Source organism: Rhizomucor pusillus (assembly GCF_041956525.1).
Source record: "Rhizomucor pusillus strain CBS 183.67 unplaced genomic scaffold VTP01scaffold_3, whole genome shotgun sequence".
NCBI lineage: Eukaryota > Fungi > Mucoromycota > Mucoromycetes > Mucorales > Lichtheimiaceae > Rhizomucor > Rhizomucor pusillus.
Genome location: NW_027192145.1, coordinates 1,409,315 through 1,425,546, shown reverse-complemented (window position 1 = coordinate 1,425,546; position 16,232 = coordinate 1,409,315). Strand labels below are relative to the sequence as shown.

At 44.3% G+C, this 16,232-nt stretch overlaps 6 protein-coding genes across 6 annotated transcripts; all 6 read right to left on the bottom strand.

The window, feature by feature from the left end:
• Positions 1–282: 282 nt before the first annotated feature.
• VTP01DRAFT_6779 (uncharacterized protein) lies at positions 283–1,053 on the bottom strand (the record flags this gene model as incomplete). The annotated part of the gene is made up of 5 exons (XM_069385717.1): positions 283–296; positions 364–427; positions 496–732; positions 803–913; positions 976–1,053. 5 exons carry the CDS (start codon positions 1,051–1,053, stop codon positions 283–285), a joined length of 504 nt encoding a protein of 167 aa, XP_069243152.1.
• A 247-nt stretch (positions 1,054–1,300) lies between these two features.
• VTP01DRAFT_6778 (uncharacterized protein) lies at positions 1,301–1,907 on the bottom strand (the record flags this gene model as incomplete). Its single annotated transcript, XM_069385716.1, has 3 exons — positions 1,301–1,419; positions 1,491–1,707; positions 1,860–1,907. The coding sequence occupies 3 exons, from the start codon at positions 1,905–1,907 to the stop codon at positions 1,301–1,303; spliced, it is 384 nt and encodes a 127-aa protein (XP_069243151.1).
• Positions 1,908–3,104: 1,197 nt separating this feature from the next.
• On the bottom strand, positions 3,105–5,250 carry VTP01DRAFT_6777 (uncharacterized protein; the record flags this gene model as incomplete). Its single annotated transcript, XM_069385715.1, has 9 exons — positions 3,105–3,223; positions 3,293–3,596; positions 3,656–3,775; positions 3,847–3,933; positions 3,990–4,318; positions 4,387–4,543; positions 4,607–4,722; positions 4,788–4,860; positions 4,936–5,250. The coding sequence occupies 9 exons, from the start codon at positions 5,248–5,250 to the stop codon at positions 3,105–3,107; spliced, it is 1,620 nt and encodes a 539-aa protein (XP_069243150.1).
• Positions 5,251–6,006: 756 nt separating this feature from the next.
• On the bottom strand, positions 6,007–11,666 carry VTP01DRAFT_6776 (uncharacterized protein; the record flags this gene model as incomplete). Its single annotated transcript, XM_069385714.1, has 10 exons — positions 6,007–7,320; positions 7,377–7,554; positions 7,609–8,975; positions 9,033–9,348; positions 9,406–10,772; positions 10,828–11,005; positions 11,062–11,128; positions 11,188–11,370; positions 11,449–11,532; positions 11,591–11,666. The coding sequence occupies 10 exons, from the start codon at positions 11,664–11,666 to the stop codon at positions 6,007–6,009; spliced, it is 5,130 nt and encodes a 1,709-aa protein (XP_069243149.1).
• A 190-nt stretch (positions 11,667–11,856) lies between these two features.
• On the bottom strand, positions 11,857–12,500 carry VTP01DRAFT_6775 (uncharacterized protein; the record flags this gene model as incomplete). The annotated part of the gene is made up of 2 exons (XM_069385713.1): positions 11,857–12,258; positions 12,321–12,500. The coding sequence occupies 2 exons, from the start codon at positions 12,498–12,500 to the stop codon at positions 11,857–11,859; spliced, it is 582 nt and encodes a 193-aa protein (XP_069243148.1).
• A 244-nt stretch (positions 12,501–12,744) lies between these two features.
• VTP01DRAFT_6774 (uncharacterized protein) lies at positions 12,745–14,960 on the bottom strand (the record flags this gene model as incomplete). The annotated part of the gene is made up of 7 exons (XM_069385712.1): positions 12,745–13,028; positions 13,103–13,567; positions 13,647–14,141; positions 14,201–14,257; positions 14,324–14,358; positions 14,510–14,788; positions 14,878–14,960. The coding sequence occupies 7 exons, from the start codon at positions 14,958–14,960 to the stop codon at positions 12,745–12,747; spliced, it is 1,698 nt and encodes a 565-aa protein (XP_069243147.1).
• Positions 14,961–16,232: the final 1,272 nt, after the last annotated feature.

The window sequence follows — 16,232 nt, the reverse complement described above, 5'->3', positions numbered from 1 at the left end:
CTCCTAAAAGCATTTTTACGCTGCCAGGCGATCTAAGATCGGTGCAAGCTAACATGGTTAGGATGAATTAGAGCTAATGAGACGAAGCATATCTTGTCATGCGCCAGATGCACGGAGTTACTGCTAGGACTCTCCATTTGAAGGCATTCAGAGCATGCAAAACACGGATTTTACTGTGACATGTGCTAGTCGATATGCAGCGTCGCGTATTGTATTAGAATCAAAGTGAACAATCGGCAGACTTGATGTCTGTCATTTTTTAGTTATAAAGAATTTATTTGTTTATTTAGATTCTTCTAAAAGCATTACATTGTCCAGTTAGCTTCACATCACATAAATGAGTCACAAATCTTTACAACTTGCCTTTCTTTTCGGTAGCTGCTGGTGCCTCTGCTTCTTCCTCTTCATCGCTAGAGTCGCCGTCAGGCTGTGATAATAAAGCATAGCGATCAGTGTTCAGACAGTATTGGAAAATTTCGTATAATATGGACGTACCAAGTCATCCATGTTTGGAAGATTGCCACCGGCTTGAGCCATCAAGCTTGAGAAATCCATACCACCCATAGGATCCATGCCAGCATCGTCGTCTTCTTCATCTTCATCCTTCCATCTTGAAAAGTCGACCTTGACAAAGTTCAACTTTCCGCCCTTTTGAAGACGAGGCCAGTATCCTTCTTCCTTCTTGTAGATGATCATTAACAAGTTGCGAGGCGTCAAATGCTGTTTAGATTTCTGTTTGGATGTTACGGTTAGTAATAACAGTTATTGCTAGGATATCACCTTTATGCGTGTCTTTACAAACCTCCACGTCTACAGGAGCATAAAATTCGATCTCGGCTTCATATTCGTTTTGCTCTGCTTCACCCTTTCCCTTAAAGTGAAAGCGGTTCTCTGTTACGTTGATCTCGGGATTCTACAAAAGATGAGTTAAAGTACAAACGCGACGCGGAACAAGTTGCTGATGAGAAGACTTACGCTAATGTCAGTGAGTTGCACAGTCAAGTAAATAAAATCGCTGCGTTGAGCCCAGAGTACGGGAGGTGAGAGTGGCATGGTTTCGGTTCGACAAAAGAAGCGCGCTTCGTTGGAAAAAGAGAAACACTTTCCAGCATGTTCGCAGGACACTGTGACGCCTCGTTCGGAGTTTCGGATTAAAGCTGAGTGCTTGGGGAAGGAAAAGATCGAACCTACTTTTGCAAAACCCAGCATGACCAGCTTACCGGCTTATTCTAATGGTTTTCAAGGCTTATTATTCATCAATATAAAGATAAACATATGTTGCTAAAACATTTATTACAGCTTAATGTCGTTTTCTAAACATAATCTTAAGATCTTTGGGAGTTATCACACCCGCATTGGTTGTTATCAAGCGGTCTTTGTGGATCGAATCTTCCGGAAGCGACCATTCGTATTTCCTCACTAGCAAAAAGTCGAGCACCGCGACAATGTTAGCTATGATGTAAATTTTTGAGCGGGCTGGACGAACTTACACAAAAGTGGAAGGACAATACGCTGTTCTGCCAAGCTAAAGTTCATACCGATGCATTGACGAGCGCCATTGCTGAAGGGTATCCATGTCATGCCCATTCCTGACAGACTCTCGGCTTCGCCGCCTGGCAAAGATCGATCCGGGTTGAACACCTCGGGATCTCTCCAGATGCGGGGGGTGTGATGCATTTCATGGATATCAATGCCAATTTTCGCTCCCTTGGGTATAAACACGCCGTTTAGTTCCGTATCTTCCGCGGCATATCAAGGCAGGCCAGAGGTCACTGGAGGATTCATTCGTAATGCCTGCGATGCATAATTTTTAACATACATTTTTTAGGGATGAGCTACCAAATGAATTCAGAGAGTACCTCTTTGATGATGCAGCCGATGTACGGTAGGCTCTTGGATTGCTCCATAGTTGGAAGAATATCATCCTTGCCATCTTCTAGTACCGATAGTGCTTCTTGGCGTGCTTTACTTGGATATCCTACATGATAAATATCAAGGTACAATTAGCTCGAATTCAGCACCATGTATGCATTGAGCAGCGCGCACTTACGGGGTTAACGGCAAGATGGTACACAGCATAGGATAGTGCGTTGGCCATGGTATCGTGACCAGCAAGGAAGAATATGCAAATGTTGGCCTACATCATTTCTGCATGTTAACATGGATGTCGAGTGTTATAAAAATCAATATTGCTGCACCTTCAACTCCTCGTTAGTGAGGGTTCCTTCTCCGTTGTTTTCACTTTCGATCATTAGAGTCAAAAGATCCTTCTCGCTCTCGGGTACTTCAGAGACATTTGCATCTTGTTCTTCGCCCAAGACCTTGCGCTTGTGAGCAATTACTTGATCTAACATACTCAGAAATTCTTGCATGTCGCGGTGACGCTTCTGTCGCTCGGAAAATGCCCACATGAATCTTTGTTCAAGAATCGGGAAGACCAGGAAAAGTGATTCAAACATGGCCTTGCTGATACCTTCATACTTGACCACCCAAGGGCTTTGAGGATCCTCAATAGCATGAAAATCAAAACCTATCAAGTCAGAAACGTAAGACGTTCCTCTGTCACTGAGATTACAGCTATCCACGATTAGATCTTGGATGTAGACCGTCCATCCTTGGTGACTGAACATCTGCAGTGTTTTGCGAGGTCAGTCAGCGCATGTTGTCCAAAGTAAAAACTTGCAACTCACGGTGTAAAGTCCATGCTCCGCTTGCATGGCTGCAGGTATTTCGACCTTTTGCGCTATTTCGGTCGGTGTCCATCCAGAAACAATAGCTCTTATCAACTTGATGCTGTCTCCCTCTGGTATATGCCGAATATGTTTCGGAGGTGTTGTTAGCTTGTAGTACAAATACGACGCCGCTGCCAAGGCGATCGCGGTGCTAATGGAGATAGATTTGTGCCTTCTTACAATCTTGGAAATGTACTCTAAAGAAGGCAGAAGCGACTTGCTGTGAACTTCCTAAAACCGGCGACAACATTGAGAAATAAAGACTATTTTAAAGCGCAAGGCAAAAGAAAAGGAAAAGGCCAATTTCTATGTCTTCATTTTCAATGGTAATAGATGGGAAGGCGCTGATCCGGCCCGTTTCGGCCCTTCATTTCAGTGTCGTTTCTTGAATACTATTTGAAGGTTCTTTGGACAGATAATGCCCATGCCGGTTGTTACAAGGCCCTTCTTGTGAATCGAATCTTCTGGAAGAGACCATTCATATTTTCTCACTGCAAGATGACGTTAGCACAAACAGAATTTAAGGATGGGAGAGGGGTATGGTAAATGCAAATACTTACGCAGAAGTGGGAGAAGAACGCGCTGTTCGGCCAAGCTGAAGTTCATGCCAATGCACTGGCGAGAACCGTTACTGAAAGGCAGCCAAGTCATACCCTTTCCTGTGAGTTCATCAGCTTCGCCACCTTCCAAAAACCGATCTGGGTTGAATACTTCAGGATCTTTCCAAACACGGGGATTGTGGTGCAATTCATGGACATCAATGCCGATCAACGTTCCCTTGGGTATTAAGACGCCATTTAAGTCTGTATCTTGCGTTGTCGTTCGAGGTAATAATGAGGCAGCTGGAGGATTCATTCGTAGAGTCTAACGTACAATTCTTTAGTCGTCGGTTGTTTTCGAAGTATAAATCGTCACCAGTTTACCTCACGGATGATGCAGTTAATGTACGGCAGGTTCTTTGACTGCTCGACTGTTGGATGAATATCGTCTGGCCCATCTCCGAGCACTGATAATGCTTCCTCCCGTGCTTTTTGTTGAATGTCCTAGTTCATAGTAGCAATTAAATTAGCAAAAACTATCACGAGGCTGTTCTTGAGTCAGCGCGCGCTCTTACGGGATTAGCAGCGAGGTAGTACACAGCGCAGGATAATGAATTAGCCGTTGTGTCGTGACCAGCGAGGAAAAAGATGCACAGGTTGGCCTGACCATGCATGTTATTCTGGGATGACATGGATACCATAATCCTCTATATCGTACCTTCAGCTCTTCATCACTGAGTGCTCCCTCGCCCTTATTTTCGCTTTCAATCATTAATGTCAACAAATCCTTTTCGTTCTCGGCTGTTTGATCCACGTCTTGTTGCTGTTCCTTCAGCACTTTACGTTTATGGGCAATGACACCATCCAACATGCTCAAAAAGTCTTGCAAGTCCTTGTGACGTCTTTGTCGCTCGGGGAATGCCCAGAGGAACTTTTGCTCAAGCACCGGTAGGAACAGGAACAATGGGCTCCACATGGCAGCATTGATACGGTCATACTTTTCAACCCAGGGGCTGTGACGATCCTCAATTGCGTGGAAATCGAATCCTGTAAATCCGTAAACAAGGTTATGTTCTTGAGTGAAGTTGCCGGAAACCCTGATCAGTATTAAGTACCGAATCCTGCTAGTCCGATGGCATCCAAAGTGAACCGAGTCATCAAGTCGAGATAATCCACAGTTTCGCCGAGATTATCCATAAGTTTGAACAGCTTGTGTGTCAGCGTACCAAAGAGCTCTACTGGCATGGATCGATGAAATGCAGGGTTGGCAATCTATTTCAATACACGATGCTGTAAGTAATCTGTTTCTGTAGGAAGTAGTATTGCTTTCCCAACCTTCCGATGCGATTTCCATTGATCACCGGAAACAGTGACAAGATTGGGTTTTCCAAAGAATTCACCATTGATTGTTCCATCGCGTGTTTCCTGTAGGCTGTACTTTGGAAAGAGATCTGCAAAAGAGATCGCTGTTTATTATTTTGTGTAACATGCGATCGTATTGTCAGCTGCCACTCGCCTGTTTTCAACAAAAACTTTTTTGCTGCAACGGGATCCTGGATTCTCACCATCCAGCCGTTTATGTCATATCGCTTGAAGTAACAGAAGAGGAAACAGCATAAGTCAAAATAGTCAATCGATGCTGTAAAGGACGAGGTTTTACTCACCACATAAATATTACGATCGGACTGGAGAGCAGCAGGGATCGTGATCTTGGTGGCTATGTCGTTGATGGGCCATCCAGACAAGTACGCTTTAAGAAGCTTGATATTGTTGGCTGACGGAATATGTCGAAGATGTTTGGGAGGTCTCGTCACTGTTGAATATGCCATGTATACAACGGTCAAGGCAACGGCGGCTCCGATCGACAGCATCTTGTTCCTGCGCGCTACGGCATATGCCTGAGATCCGCTCACTTTCGATATTAGCGGTGAAAGCAGCGGGAGAATTTGCGTTTCATAGACTTGGTTGACGAGTTCCATCGGTCCGAACAAGAGAAGTGAAAACAGGGGGATGAAATCGGGAATGATGTAGTTGCATGTCAGACTCCTTATCATTTGTAGGGCAATTTTCCGGCGGTTTTTCCGAAAGGATTTTCCGTACCCCGCAATGACTTCACACTTCCACATGTCTTTGCTGCGATTGCCACGATGGCTAATATGCAAAAGTTGAATACGGAAATTATCACACGAATAACAGCATGGCTGCTTTTTCACACACATTGTCAAATACTGCGCTGCAAATGATAGCAAAATACCTGCGCACTGGTTGTAATAATATGACTCATACGGTGGTTTCCGTCAATATCTAGTCATATTTCCGGTCGACCTCGGAGGAGCAGCACAGCCGTGATCGGCATCGGCATTGGCATAAAATGCCGGCGCGCAGTGTCCTCCAATGGAAGACAACTTTGCTTTTTTATTCGTGGCTGATAGCAAGGAACATTGTTTACCGTTTCACAAAGAAGGATTCCCGTGTTAGTTGCCCTGGTCATTTCTTCAAAACCTTCGATATGGAAATGGAGGTTCGTCGGTTTAAGTGCTTTCCACTTTTTGCAAAAATCGACGGTACTGAGTTTTCGCCGTTCCAGATTACATACAGTATTGAGTATCGGGTCAGTGATCTTGGGAAATACATGAAAATTCAAACCTTGGAGGATGTGATGTCAATTTTCATGATGGAACAAAATAACTTTTGTAGAAATTGTACGAGGAGCAGAACTAGTGCCCTGAATTTACTCATTCCTTTGGAACAGGAGTCAAATACGGTACAAGAGCTTCTAGATAAACCTCTGCGAACGATGACATGTAAAATTCATGCTCTGAACTATGTTCTGCTACAAAATTGTGTGCAAGTTCGTGACATAAAGTCATGAACCAATAGATCAGTCCTTCCTTGCGTTTAGCAGCATACGCGGACAAATCTTCAGTATCATGTAACGCTAGATAATATCGAAGATTCAAAAAGATACTGCCACTTCGGTTGAATGCAACTGTGCCGCCGCTTGTGTCATAGAAAATGTGAATGGATGAAGCCTTGAGTTCAAATACTTGAACCAGTACGGATATAATGTTGGAGAATCTGCTCATGGCTGCGCCGTACTGCTTTCTGACATCCTCTGGATTAACATCCCTGTGCACAAAGAGCTGCATTCCCATCGCTTGGCCTGCAGCTACCAAGTTTTGCTGCGGAGTGGCGTCGCAGTAGCTATGTGATTCTTTTACATTATTCAGTTGTGGTGGCGAGTAAATATCTTGGCCGGAGTATGCTTTGCAGGAATGAATGCCTCTTCGCAAATTTTGACGTATGCTGGACATATAATTGGGCGTGATTGTACCCTCGGATGGAGGAAGTTTAGGTGTCTGAGGAGTCTGTGGTGGCGGTAATGGCGACGATTCAGTTTCTGGTTTCGGTGGTCCTGATAGCGTTGGTGAGCGGGTGCGATTCCATGACCAGATACGGTCTAAAAGTCTAGTCCCTCGCTTCTGTTCGTTAGACATCTGTGTCTCCTTTAGCTTTCCCTGGGCATTGTCATCCTGAACATCGCCTTGCTGTGTTGGATAACCTTCCTGCAATAGCCGATTGATAACATTTTCCACATGATTCTCCTTCTCTTGCGACAAAAGCTGTCGTATATAACCCTTTTCACAATCTCCAAAAACATCCAAAATCTTGTTTGTGTAAGAATCAAGCTGAGCAGGTGTCAACGTAGGCGTTGGAGTTGGTTGCGGGACCGGTGGGCTTGGCGTTGCCGGGATGCTCTCAATATCTTTGCGAATATTCAATATACGATCCACTGGCACACCTTTCCGTTTTAAACTTGTTAGGCTAGCCGTAAGATATCTCTCGACAATGATGGCATCGTTAAATCGTACGCGTATGAAGATCAAGCTGCAGAGAGCATTCGCTACATCGTAGTAGTCGATTTCACCGGTGCCAGATACGTAAATAGTGAAGTTGCTCCGTCCTCCACATGCAGTTGTCGGCTGTACATTTTCCTCGCCCGTATGTTTAAATTGTCGTTTGATCTTGAGCTCTCTCACTTGGACCACCTGTATAGTTTATTGTCGTTAGTTAAATTAAGTATCAAGTAACGATCAAGCTATACCTTCAAATTATTCTTGACATATTTCTCATCGCGGTAAAGTTCTCTTTGCCTCTGAGGATTGTCACTAAGCATTTGGTATATGATAATGGGTGTTCGTTCGAAAATAGCTTCAGTTATAGCTCTGGAACGCTCCGTAACACCCATCACGTCGCGATAGGTGTATGTCTCCTTGATTTGACTATATATTTTGATTAGTCCGTTAAGGACAGTTTGCAACTATATCTTTCCATACCTTGACAGTTTCTTGCTTCCGAGGCTGCTGTAAAATTCCTCCAATAGTTGTTCCATCGGCGCTGAAAGAGGAGAGAAAATCTGCTGCGACATTGTATCATCAATAATAAAGATATCGCTTGCTTTTGCCAATTGATATTGTACGAATTCATCCATGACATTTGACTCTTCAGCAGCGCTGCTGGATTCTGCTGAGTTCTGTTGAGTAAGCCGTGATCGCTTGATGCCCACAAGGAAGGGGCTATTCTTCATTTCTTGCGATAGGTATCGATCGCTTCGAATTTGTTCAAATTGCCCAGCTATCTGTCTCAGCACGCTTAGGTAGCGTTCGCCACCGCCGCTTAAATTCCAAAATCTTGCCGGATCTTTGACGATCATAGTAGCTAACTCGGTGGTCGTCGGTTCATCTTTAACGCCGCATGACCGTAGAAACATATTCGCTTTTTCTCCAAAATTGACGTATGTAAAAAGTTCTTTGTGGAAGCTTGAACCGTTTGATTCAAAGTAGCATTGAGTCGGTTCAATAAGCACAATGCCCTCGTCTTCACGGTGACTGGCTACGGGTATAAACTTTGTGTGCCGAAGAAGCTGCCAATGATTGTAACGGAATTCGCCCATACGGTTTGCCAAATATTCAAACATTTGCTGTGATTTCTTTTGATCTTTTGTGATATGCGTCATGAAAGCGTCCAAAAGTCTGTCAGGTTCAGGATTTTCTCGTACACGCAGCTTATCCTTGATCGGTATCAAGTCACGATGCAGAACATTGAAATCCAGTAATTGAACTTGAGCATTGGAAAAACAGTCTTTCGGCGCGGCATAGGTCTTTCCATCCGAGCAGGGCAAGAAGGCGATTTCAAGATTTGATACATCGTATGCGTCGGCATATTGCTTCTCGTTTTCGACAAAGTATTGCAGTGCTCGAAGCTGAACTTGTCGATCGTTTGTAGCTTGTGATGCAAGCGTTAAAAGCATCGATAAAGGAGGATAGCTGTGTAACCCCAAGGTCTCCAAAAATTTTGCTTCATCACTAGTCTGCCGCCATCGACCGTTCCAATCAATGAGAGGCAACTTGAGTTCCCTCAGCTTCTCTGTCGGCGTGAATAATTCTTTTGCCTTGTACCGTCGATAGATTTTCTTTTGATGCTTCTCCGTTACACTGTTGCCGTTTGCATCCACGACCTTTTTCTCAACTTCCTTCAGTTTCGGTTGCTCGCCTTCTTTCGTGAAGATAGCTGTCTCCCGCAGACGGCTTAATTCCACACTGCTGAGTGTACCTTGAACTGTCGTGAGATATTTGACTAGGTCGACATGCGACCAGCTTCCATCCGAAATCAATCTATCAAATACAAGTTGGAGATCGACATGCTAACTCAGAGAAGGTAAGCATATATTCATCGAGTTTTGAACGATACTGATGCTTACCTTTCGTACGCCGAGAACTGTCAACACCTGATCGCTTACTGCCCGTGGATTTTCAAAATGGACAATGGGTAGGTCATCAAAAAGATTGACCGTTGGAAAGTAGGATTCAGCTGGGACCTTCATACCATATCTGGTGGGCATACACTGTTTGTTTTTCAAGACAGCACTGATCTCTGTTTGAGACTTCGATGATACATGACGAAAACCGCGAGAAAGCACTGAAAGCACCTTCTCTGCAAATGGCGCGGACGTTTGGATCTCTGGTTTGCTTGCAATGAAGCGAATCCACTCCATAAGAGATAACTCAGTCCAGTTACTAACGACAAAAATTCAGCTTTAACGGTAGATACTTGCTAGTAGTAATCCGCCTTACCCAAAAAACTGCTGAAGAAGATTCGGGTCAAAACTCTTGCTGACAGAGAAAGGTATTGTTGTTTCCGGAGCAGGCATATCAAGAGGAATCAACTTTGGATTAATCCAAGAGGTGAAACTAGCAAGCGGGAGAAATCGTTTGCCATCGCAATCCAGAATAGCCGCGTTCAAGAAACGTTCAAGCCTTGGATGCACATGTCCGTAATTTGTAGCCTTGCTATAATCTATCCACCACTTCATACAAGATATCATTTCAGTCTCGTTTAGAGAGCGAGTATCGAGTTCTTTCAAAATATCATCCAGATCCAGTGGCCGCAACAACGAAAATGATTTGAACTTGTCCATGCTTTCTTTGCATTCCGTCATGATATAATCTGGTATTGTAGGTATCGTCTTGACAAATGGATTTACCATGTTTGATGCCATATGCTGTCCATCCAGCACGCGTGCGCTTGTTACTGGTTGTATACCGTGTGAAGTCATGATCCGCGCTGGTATTTTGCTAGATTGGAAGAAGAGTTGCTCCTGCACTCTTCCTACAATTGCATTTGGGGTCGACGGCTGGAAAGTGAAAGAGCGTAGTGCATGAGCAGCACGTTTCTCCAACATATGCTTCGGCCCATCAGCTTCAGTCTCTTTAGTCTTGTCTACAAGATCGTGGTCGCCGACTAGTTCACGATATAAACGTTCGATCTGCGTCATCTCGTTATCATATACAATGCGGCATAGGAGACCACCGACAGCTAACAGTTCCTTGTTCCATATACTGATGTATCGATCTGCAAAGTCGATGCTTTCTCGCTCTACAGTAGGAATGAACCGGGCTGCCATGTGAGAGCAACAACCTGTCGTTTGATGCGTTGCAAAACCAATAAATATTCTTCCTTGATGAGGAAATGGCAGTAATCGCTCGAACACGCTGCTTGTACTTTTGCCCGATGCATCCAACTCCTCTCTGCCTGTATACACAAGTTGATACGTTGTCGTTTTTGGTGGTTTCTTCTTTGTAGCTCGTTCCATCTCACGTTCGTATTCTCGTGACACTGCGACGTCTAACGAACCTGTTACGACGCGGAGAAAAATGCTGGCTTTTTCCATTGGTAAGCCAGATGATGTATCTATCTCCCTCCTCGATAGCAAGGATGTCGCAAGTTGAAAAATACCGGAAGAAGGTGTATACTTTTCAGCGTCTAGTTGAATTTGTTGCATACTGGCTCCAGTGATTGTGAACATTTTCTGAGGAGTAGCGGTGTACATTTTTCTGTTATCTACAGGTATATTGTATGGTTCGGCCATTTTCTTTTTTATGTTGAATATCATATGCTGATCAAGATACACGGTTATCTGTCGAAGATTAGCCGTAAATCCCTATACAACATGATCAGCGACTGCCCTCATGGTCCAATCCACTGGATATGCATACCATACTTGTCGCCAGAAACTTTGAAAAATCCTCTAGATCGGGCATTTCCATGGGTTCCCGTAGATCCATCAAAAATGAGGTCCAATCATCTGTATCAGACTCGGCCACATCGGCGCGCTTGGCGAACAATTGATCGCCTTTAAAGTAGAACGCCATGCATTGTCTCCCAGAAAACACGCTAAGAATTCGCATGTGTAAGCCAATCATGCCATGTTAACAGTTTGGTTTACATACAAAGGATTTTCGCAAACGGAAAATAGAGAGTAGAAACCGACGCCAAAGGCACCGATCTTTTGTTCATCTATATATTTTTCGTTAGCATATATTCATGCATCACACGCAAATTCGATCAAACTAGACCTGGATTCCCCTCTGCAATGCGCTTCAGTCTCGCCCAGTCTTCCGGACGAAACGGGATACCGTTATTTTTGAATGTGATTTTGTCACATTTGACTGATAGATCCGGTGCTCGTTTGGTATCTGAATCTGCTGCGCTCTGCTGCGAATGGAAACGTATTTCGACACTGGTGGATGAAGCATCGTCTGTAGAATTATGCGCATAATATGTTACCTCCTCCAACTTGTCTTAGGCTCTCTCGAGACACAGCGAGATTAACGTACCTGCATTCTGCATAAGTTCTCGGTAGAGGACATGTTCCGTAGAGTAACGGGCCAGGATCTTGTCAATGAGGTGTCGTTGATTTACTAATGCAGTGTTCGCGTTGTTGTTACCAGACACAGAGACTATAGACGAGGCACGTACCTTCAACCTTCTCCTCTTGTCCATCTCCACCCATCATATTGGAGCGAAGTTGCTCCAAATGATTGTTGTCTTTCATGGTCGGCTAGAGCAGAGCTGCCAGCAGCGAAGAACAAGGAGAAATTGAAAAGAAACATGGCAAGGACACCAAAATAAATGAAATATTGATTGATAGAAACAAAGAACCAAAGCTTTTCATTTCGATGAATACAGGTGGGAAAACCATATGTAGATTCTTATATATATATATATATATATATATATATATGTTACAATTTACGATGTTTGCGAAGACCAGACTCGACTGCAGCGGTAGCCCACTCCTCGGAATGATGGAAACCTTCCTCCGTACTTGATCGAGCAATAGCCTGCTCATCGTTGTAGCAAGTCAAAACGCCAAAGATGACCGGAACGCCAGTATCCAGCTGGACGCGCATGATACCGTGAGTGACAGCATCGCAAATGTATTCAAAGTGAGCAGTTCCACCCTTGATGACCACACCAATGCAAATGACAGCATCAAAAGGTCCAGTTTTCTTTGTAGATTGACTCTTGTTTGCAGGTGCAGGGGAACCAAGGAGATCGCTGGCAGTCTCAGAACCTTGAGCTCTGGATGCATCGATAAGTTGCTTGGCAGCCATGGGAAGTTCGTAGGAACCAGATACAGTATCCTGAAATGGGCCGTCAGTTTTCTTGTTCTTTGAACGTTTCTTTACTGCAGCCAGGTCCTTACAGTGTAAATGTTCTCTGGTAACACGCCATGCTTCTTGACCAAGGTGTCGTAGACGCTCTTGTACATGTTGTTTACAAGAGCATAGTTCCATCGTGTGTGAACAATGCAAATGCGAAGACCTGAACCGTCAAGTTGCTGGCTAGGCTCGGCAACGCCCTTTTCAAAAGTCCTTTCGCTCATTCTGCGGTGGTGTACCTAAGAGCTTGGTGACAGTCTCAGTCCGCTTGGGGGCCCCATTTGTTCGAGGATAGTGGTTCGCGGTTCTGCTTTTCAAAGCCAGAAGATGCTTAATAACCATTTTTTTTTTCCATGAGGAGATCTGGGCATATTTTGGTGCGAACGAGCTAGATTTGTACAATAGTAAAAGAAAATAGTCAGGAAAAGAAGGAAAGACTATATCATGCAAATGTCAAGGGTATTCTGCTTAGTAACGGAGCACTAGGGTAATAGATCCATCATCGTTAGTGGTGGTTTCCACCTCCATGTCTTGTTCTTCTGGGATATCTTGAACAACCGAGTCGTCTATGCATACAGCTAGATTCTCCTTCTTGACAACTTGACGGATAACATTTTGTACTTTCTGATCAGTCTTGATATTGAGTTTTTCCGTAAGATTTTGGATAAGGTTTTCCACGGTGAGGTCATCCAAGTAGACAGCACGATAATATGCTTCATTAGATTGCGCAGATTTGACGAATATACTCTTTTCTATATCACGGAAGAGTGCCGGATTAGATTGGTTTGCTCTGACTCTCAAGCGATGGAAGCTTTTCTGAGCTTACTGGCTACTCTGCGCTTCCGCTGGGGCATATATGTTGGATCGAGATCAATAGCAGCCGGTTGCATAAAGTAAGGGTTCCCTGAGGATGCGGCTAGCGTGGACGCTAGAGCTGGAGATATTTCATGTCCATAAGGAACAGGAGGCGGCGAGACCAGCGGGTGATACTGATGGTACGTTGGATATGGGCGTTTCATGCTTGGATGATGCTGCGAGAAATTTGGAATGATGGAAGGTGGTGGTGGAAGGAACATGCCGTTATGTTGCGATGAAGTTCGACTTAACGGCTGCGCTCCATTATTTGCTGTTGTAGTGCTGATACTTCCATCGCTCATGCGACGAACAGCTTCCAGATCAGACGGCGTACCGCTCGTAGAAGTTGTGGGAGATGATGGAACCTCGCAGAAAACAGTGTAAGGTTGTGTCTGGGAATATGCTAACCACAACGGATGGCTCTCGCCATTTTTTCCTGTAAAAAGAGGGATAAATATTTAGCAAAGCAGAGACGCTACTGTTTTCTTCGCAGTGCATCCATTTTACAATGTTACCTCTTAACTTTTCGAGTTGCTTTTCGATATGCTTCGCATCGTCTTTGTTCTTGCGCTCAGCGCCTTTATCTCTGAACAGCTTAATGCGACAAAAGGCAGTCTCTACAACCTGATGCTGTTGTTGCTGTTGTTCGCTTTGAACGACGTGCGTTTCCATGTGAAGTCGAAGTGGAATGCCCTTGACGCCTTTAATTCGAGAAAAATCTGTTGAAAGGCAATTAAAGCGAATGTTGATGGTGGCGCCGGCTTTTCCATTCCATTGGAACGTTATGCGATCGAACCATCTGGTTTCGATATTATGGACACCAACTGACCGGCCTTGGTCTATATCGATTGCGCGAGCTGTCTGCTGGTTTTTTTGCTGGCTCAGCCAGAATTTCCAGTAATTCGGAGCAACTTTGCGATGAGATTCGTCGTGAAACATAATGTGGACTGTGCTAACAAGTTCGATATCTTGAGCCTCAGTATCCTTGAGAGCAATGTTATAGAATTGTCCTTTTTTGACGCGTTAATTTATTACATGGCTGCCAATCTTCACAGATACATGTCTTTACCTTTGTTCAAATATGTTAGAGGAGACTCTTCCACTTTTTGAGCCGCAGCTGTAGGTGCTAAAGGCATGGAAAGCGTTTAATGCAAATGGAATATAAATTCATAAGAGTCTACTAGTATGTTACCTTCCAGAACAACCTCGAAACGCATATTACCGCTGCTAGAAACGATGAAGCAAGAGAAAGAGAAAATTTTGTCGTCAGTACTTTGCAGAAGCAAAAGACCAGACGTCCTTATGGACAGCATGGGTTACACAAGCAAAGCATTCGCCAAGGAGGAAAAAGCAAATAAAAACGGAAATCTATACATACTTTGAGTTTGGAGGTGCTGTTGCTGAGGGATAGATCGGAGGCGGCGAAGGGATAATCGACACCCCAGACGATGAACTTCTCGAATGTGGTGAAAAAGGATGCTGCATTTCCAGAACAGGCGGAAAGGGTCCGTTTGGATTTATTGCCGGCAGCGGCGGTGACGTCTTGTGTATTAGCGGGCTGTTAAACGATGGTAACGGTTGGGATCCGGAAGGTGAATGGATCAACGGTGCTGCTGTAGGAGAGTGATGCATTAACGTTCCCGGAGGAATTACTGATCTGTGAGCGGCGGGATATGGATGATAGAAGAAAAATTCTCAATTCTCGTATCCCTAAAAATTTTATAGACGGTTGACAACCGCACTTACCTCTCAGTGTAGCTGTTGCTCGTTGTTGGAGGATGATATGACATGGACATATGTGACAATAATGGTTGTGGCCGATGAAGCATTCAACGCGTTTGACAACAGCTTCGCAGCACTTGATGAATCCAGTTGCTGACAAGGTCGAATCAAGTGAGGAGTCGGGGAGGAAAAGAAAAGAAAGTAAAGCGATTGTTCAGAGGAAGAAGAGGCAGATTGGAGGGAAAAAGCTGAGATTAGTCGGGCGATGATGGTACAGTACTGATATACTTGTATTGCCACCGCCAGGAGAGTATCTTAATAAGGGAATTCTTTGCAGCCTTGTGTTCTTCTGTCGAGTCAAGGAGAGCATGTTTGCTCATGAGCGTCGATCATTTGCACCGTGCTCTTCCTCTTTATTGCCTCTGACACAAAAGAACAATATCCCTTGAGGATCGGGATACCTGGGTATTCCTCAATTGCGCCCCCAAGCTGGCCAAGCATATGATTTTATTTGGGGGGATTGTGTCTACGGAAAGACATCACTACTTTTTAAGGTTGGAAGCATAAAATCCGGTGTGAGGCTCGTCAAATCCCCGCTCTAAGTTTGTCCCAACGATTTTATTTGCAAAGGAGAGTCTTCTTGCGGTGGGAAGAAACAGTTTTCTATAGGACGATAACAGTCTAGACTTCTAGTTGCTGTTTATTAGCTCAATATTCATTCACACGCATAGGCTATTGGTAGGGCCGTGGATTCCCTGTCAAAACATCGTGCGTTAATTGTCAATGCCATAAATTGAAGATTGATCGACGCCGTGTGATCCCATATTCTATGGTTTGCCAACTCCCTAACTTATGACACATGGCCTGTTATTGGCGAACAATAATGGCAATAAATCTCGTTGTCTTCTTACACTACGTGCTCTTCTGTAGAATTATCACGCGTGTAACCCTCGCGGCGTCTGTGTGCGAGCGTATGTACAACGAAGACCACGGGGTTCGTGTAGTTGGGAACGCCGACTTGGGATCTTCTAGCGTATCACAAGCATAGTCACTGCCTCTTGACAAGGGTCGTACAACTGCATCCGTCAGGATCACCTTCAGGAAAGAAATATGTGGCGTTCTTTTATCGTGCGTCAAGCCATGCTACATGCCCCTTAGAGCCAATTTTGCTATTCCGTGATTTATATTTATAACGAAAATCTGCATTCTAAGCAAGGATACCTCGACGGAAATACGTGACATGTGGCATTGGATGGTTACACGGACAGTCACCATCTCAAATGTCTCGGAAGAACAACGCTCTCTACCTGTCGCTTTCCTCTGTCTAGATAATAGACAGGAGATCTCCTTTATGCCTCTGCTTTCTAAACATAGATCAA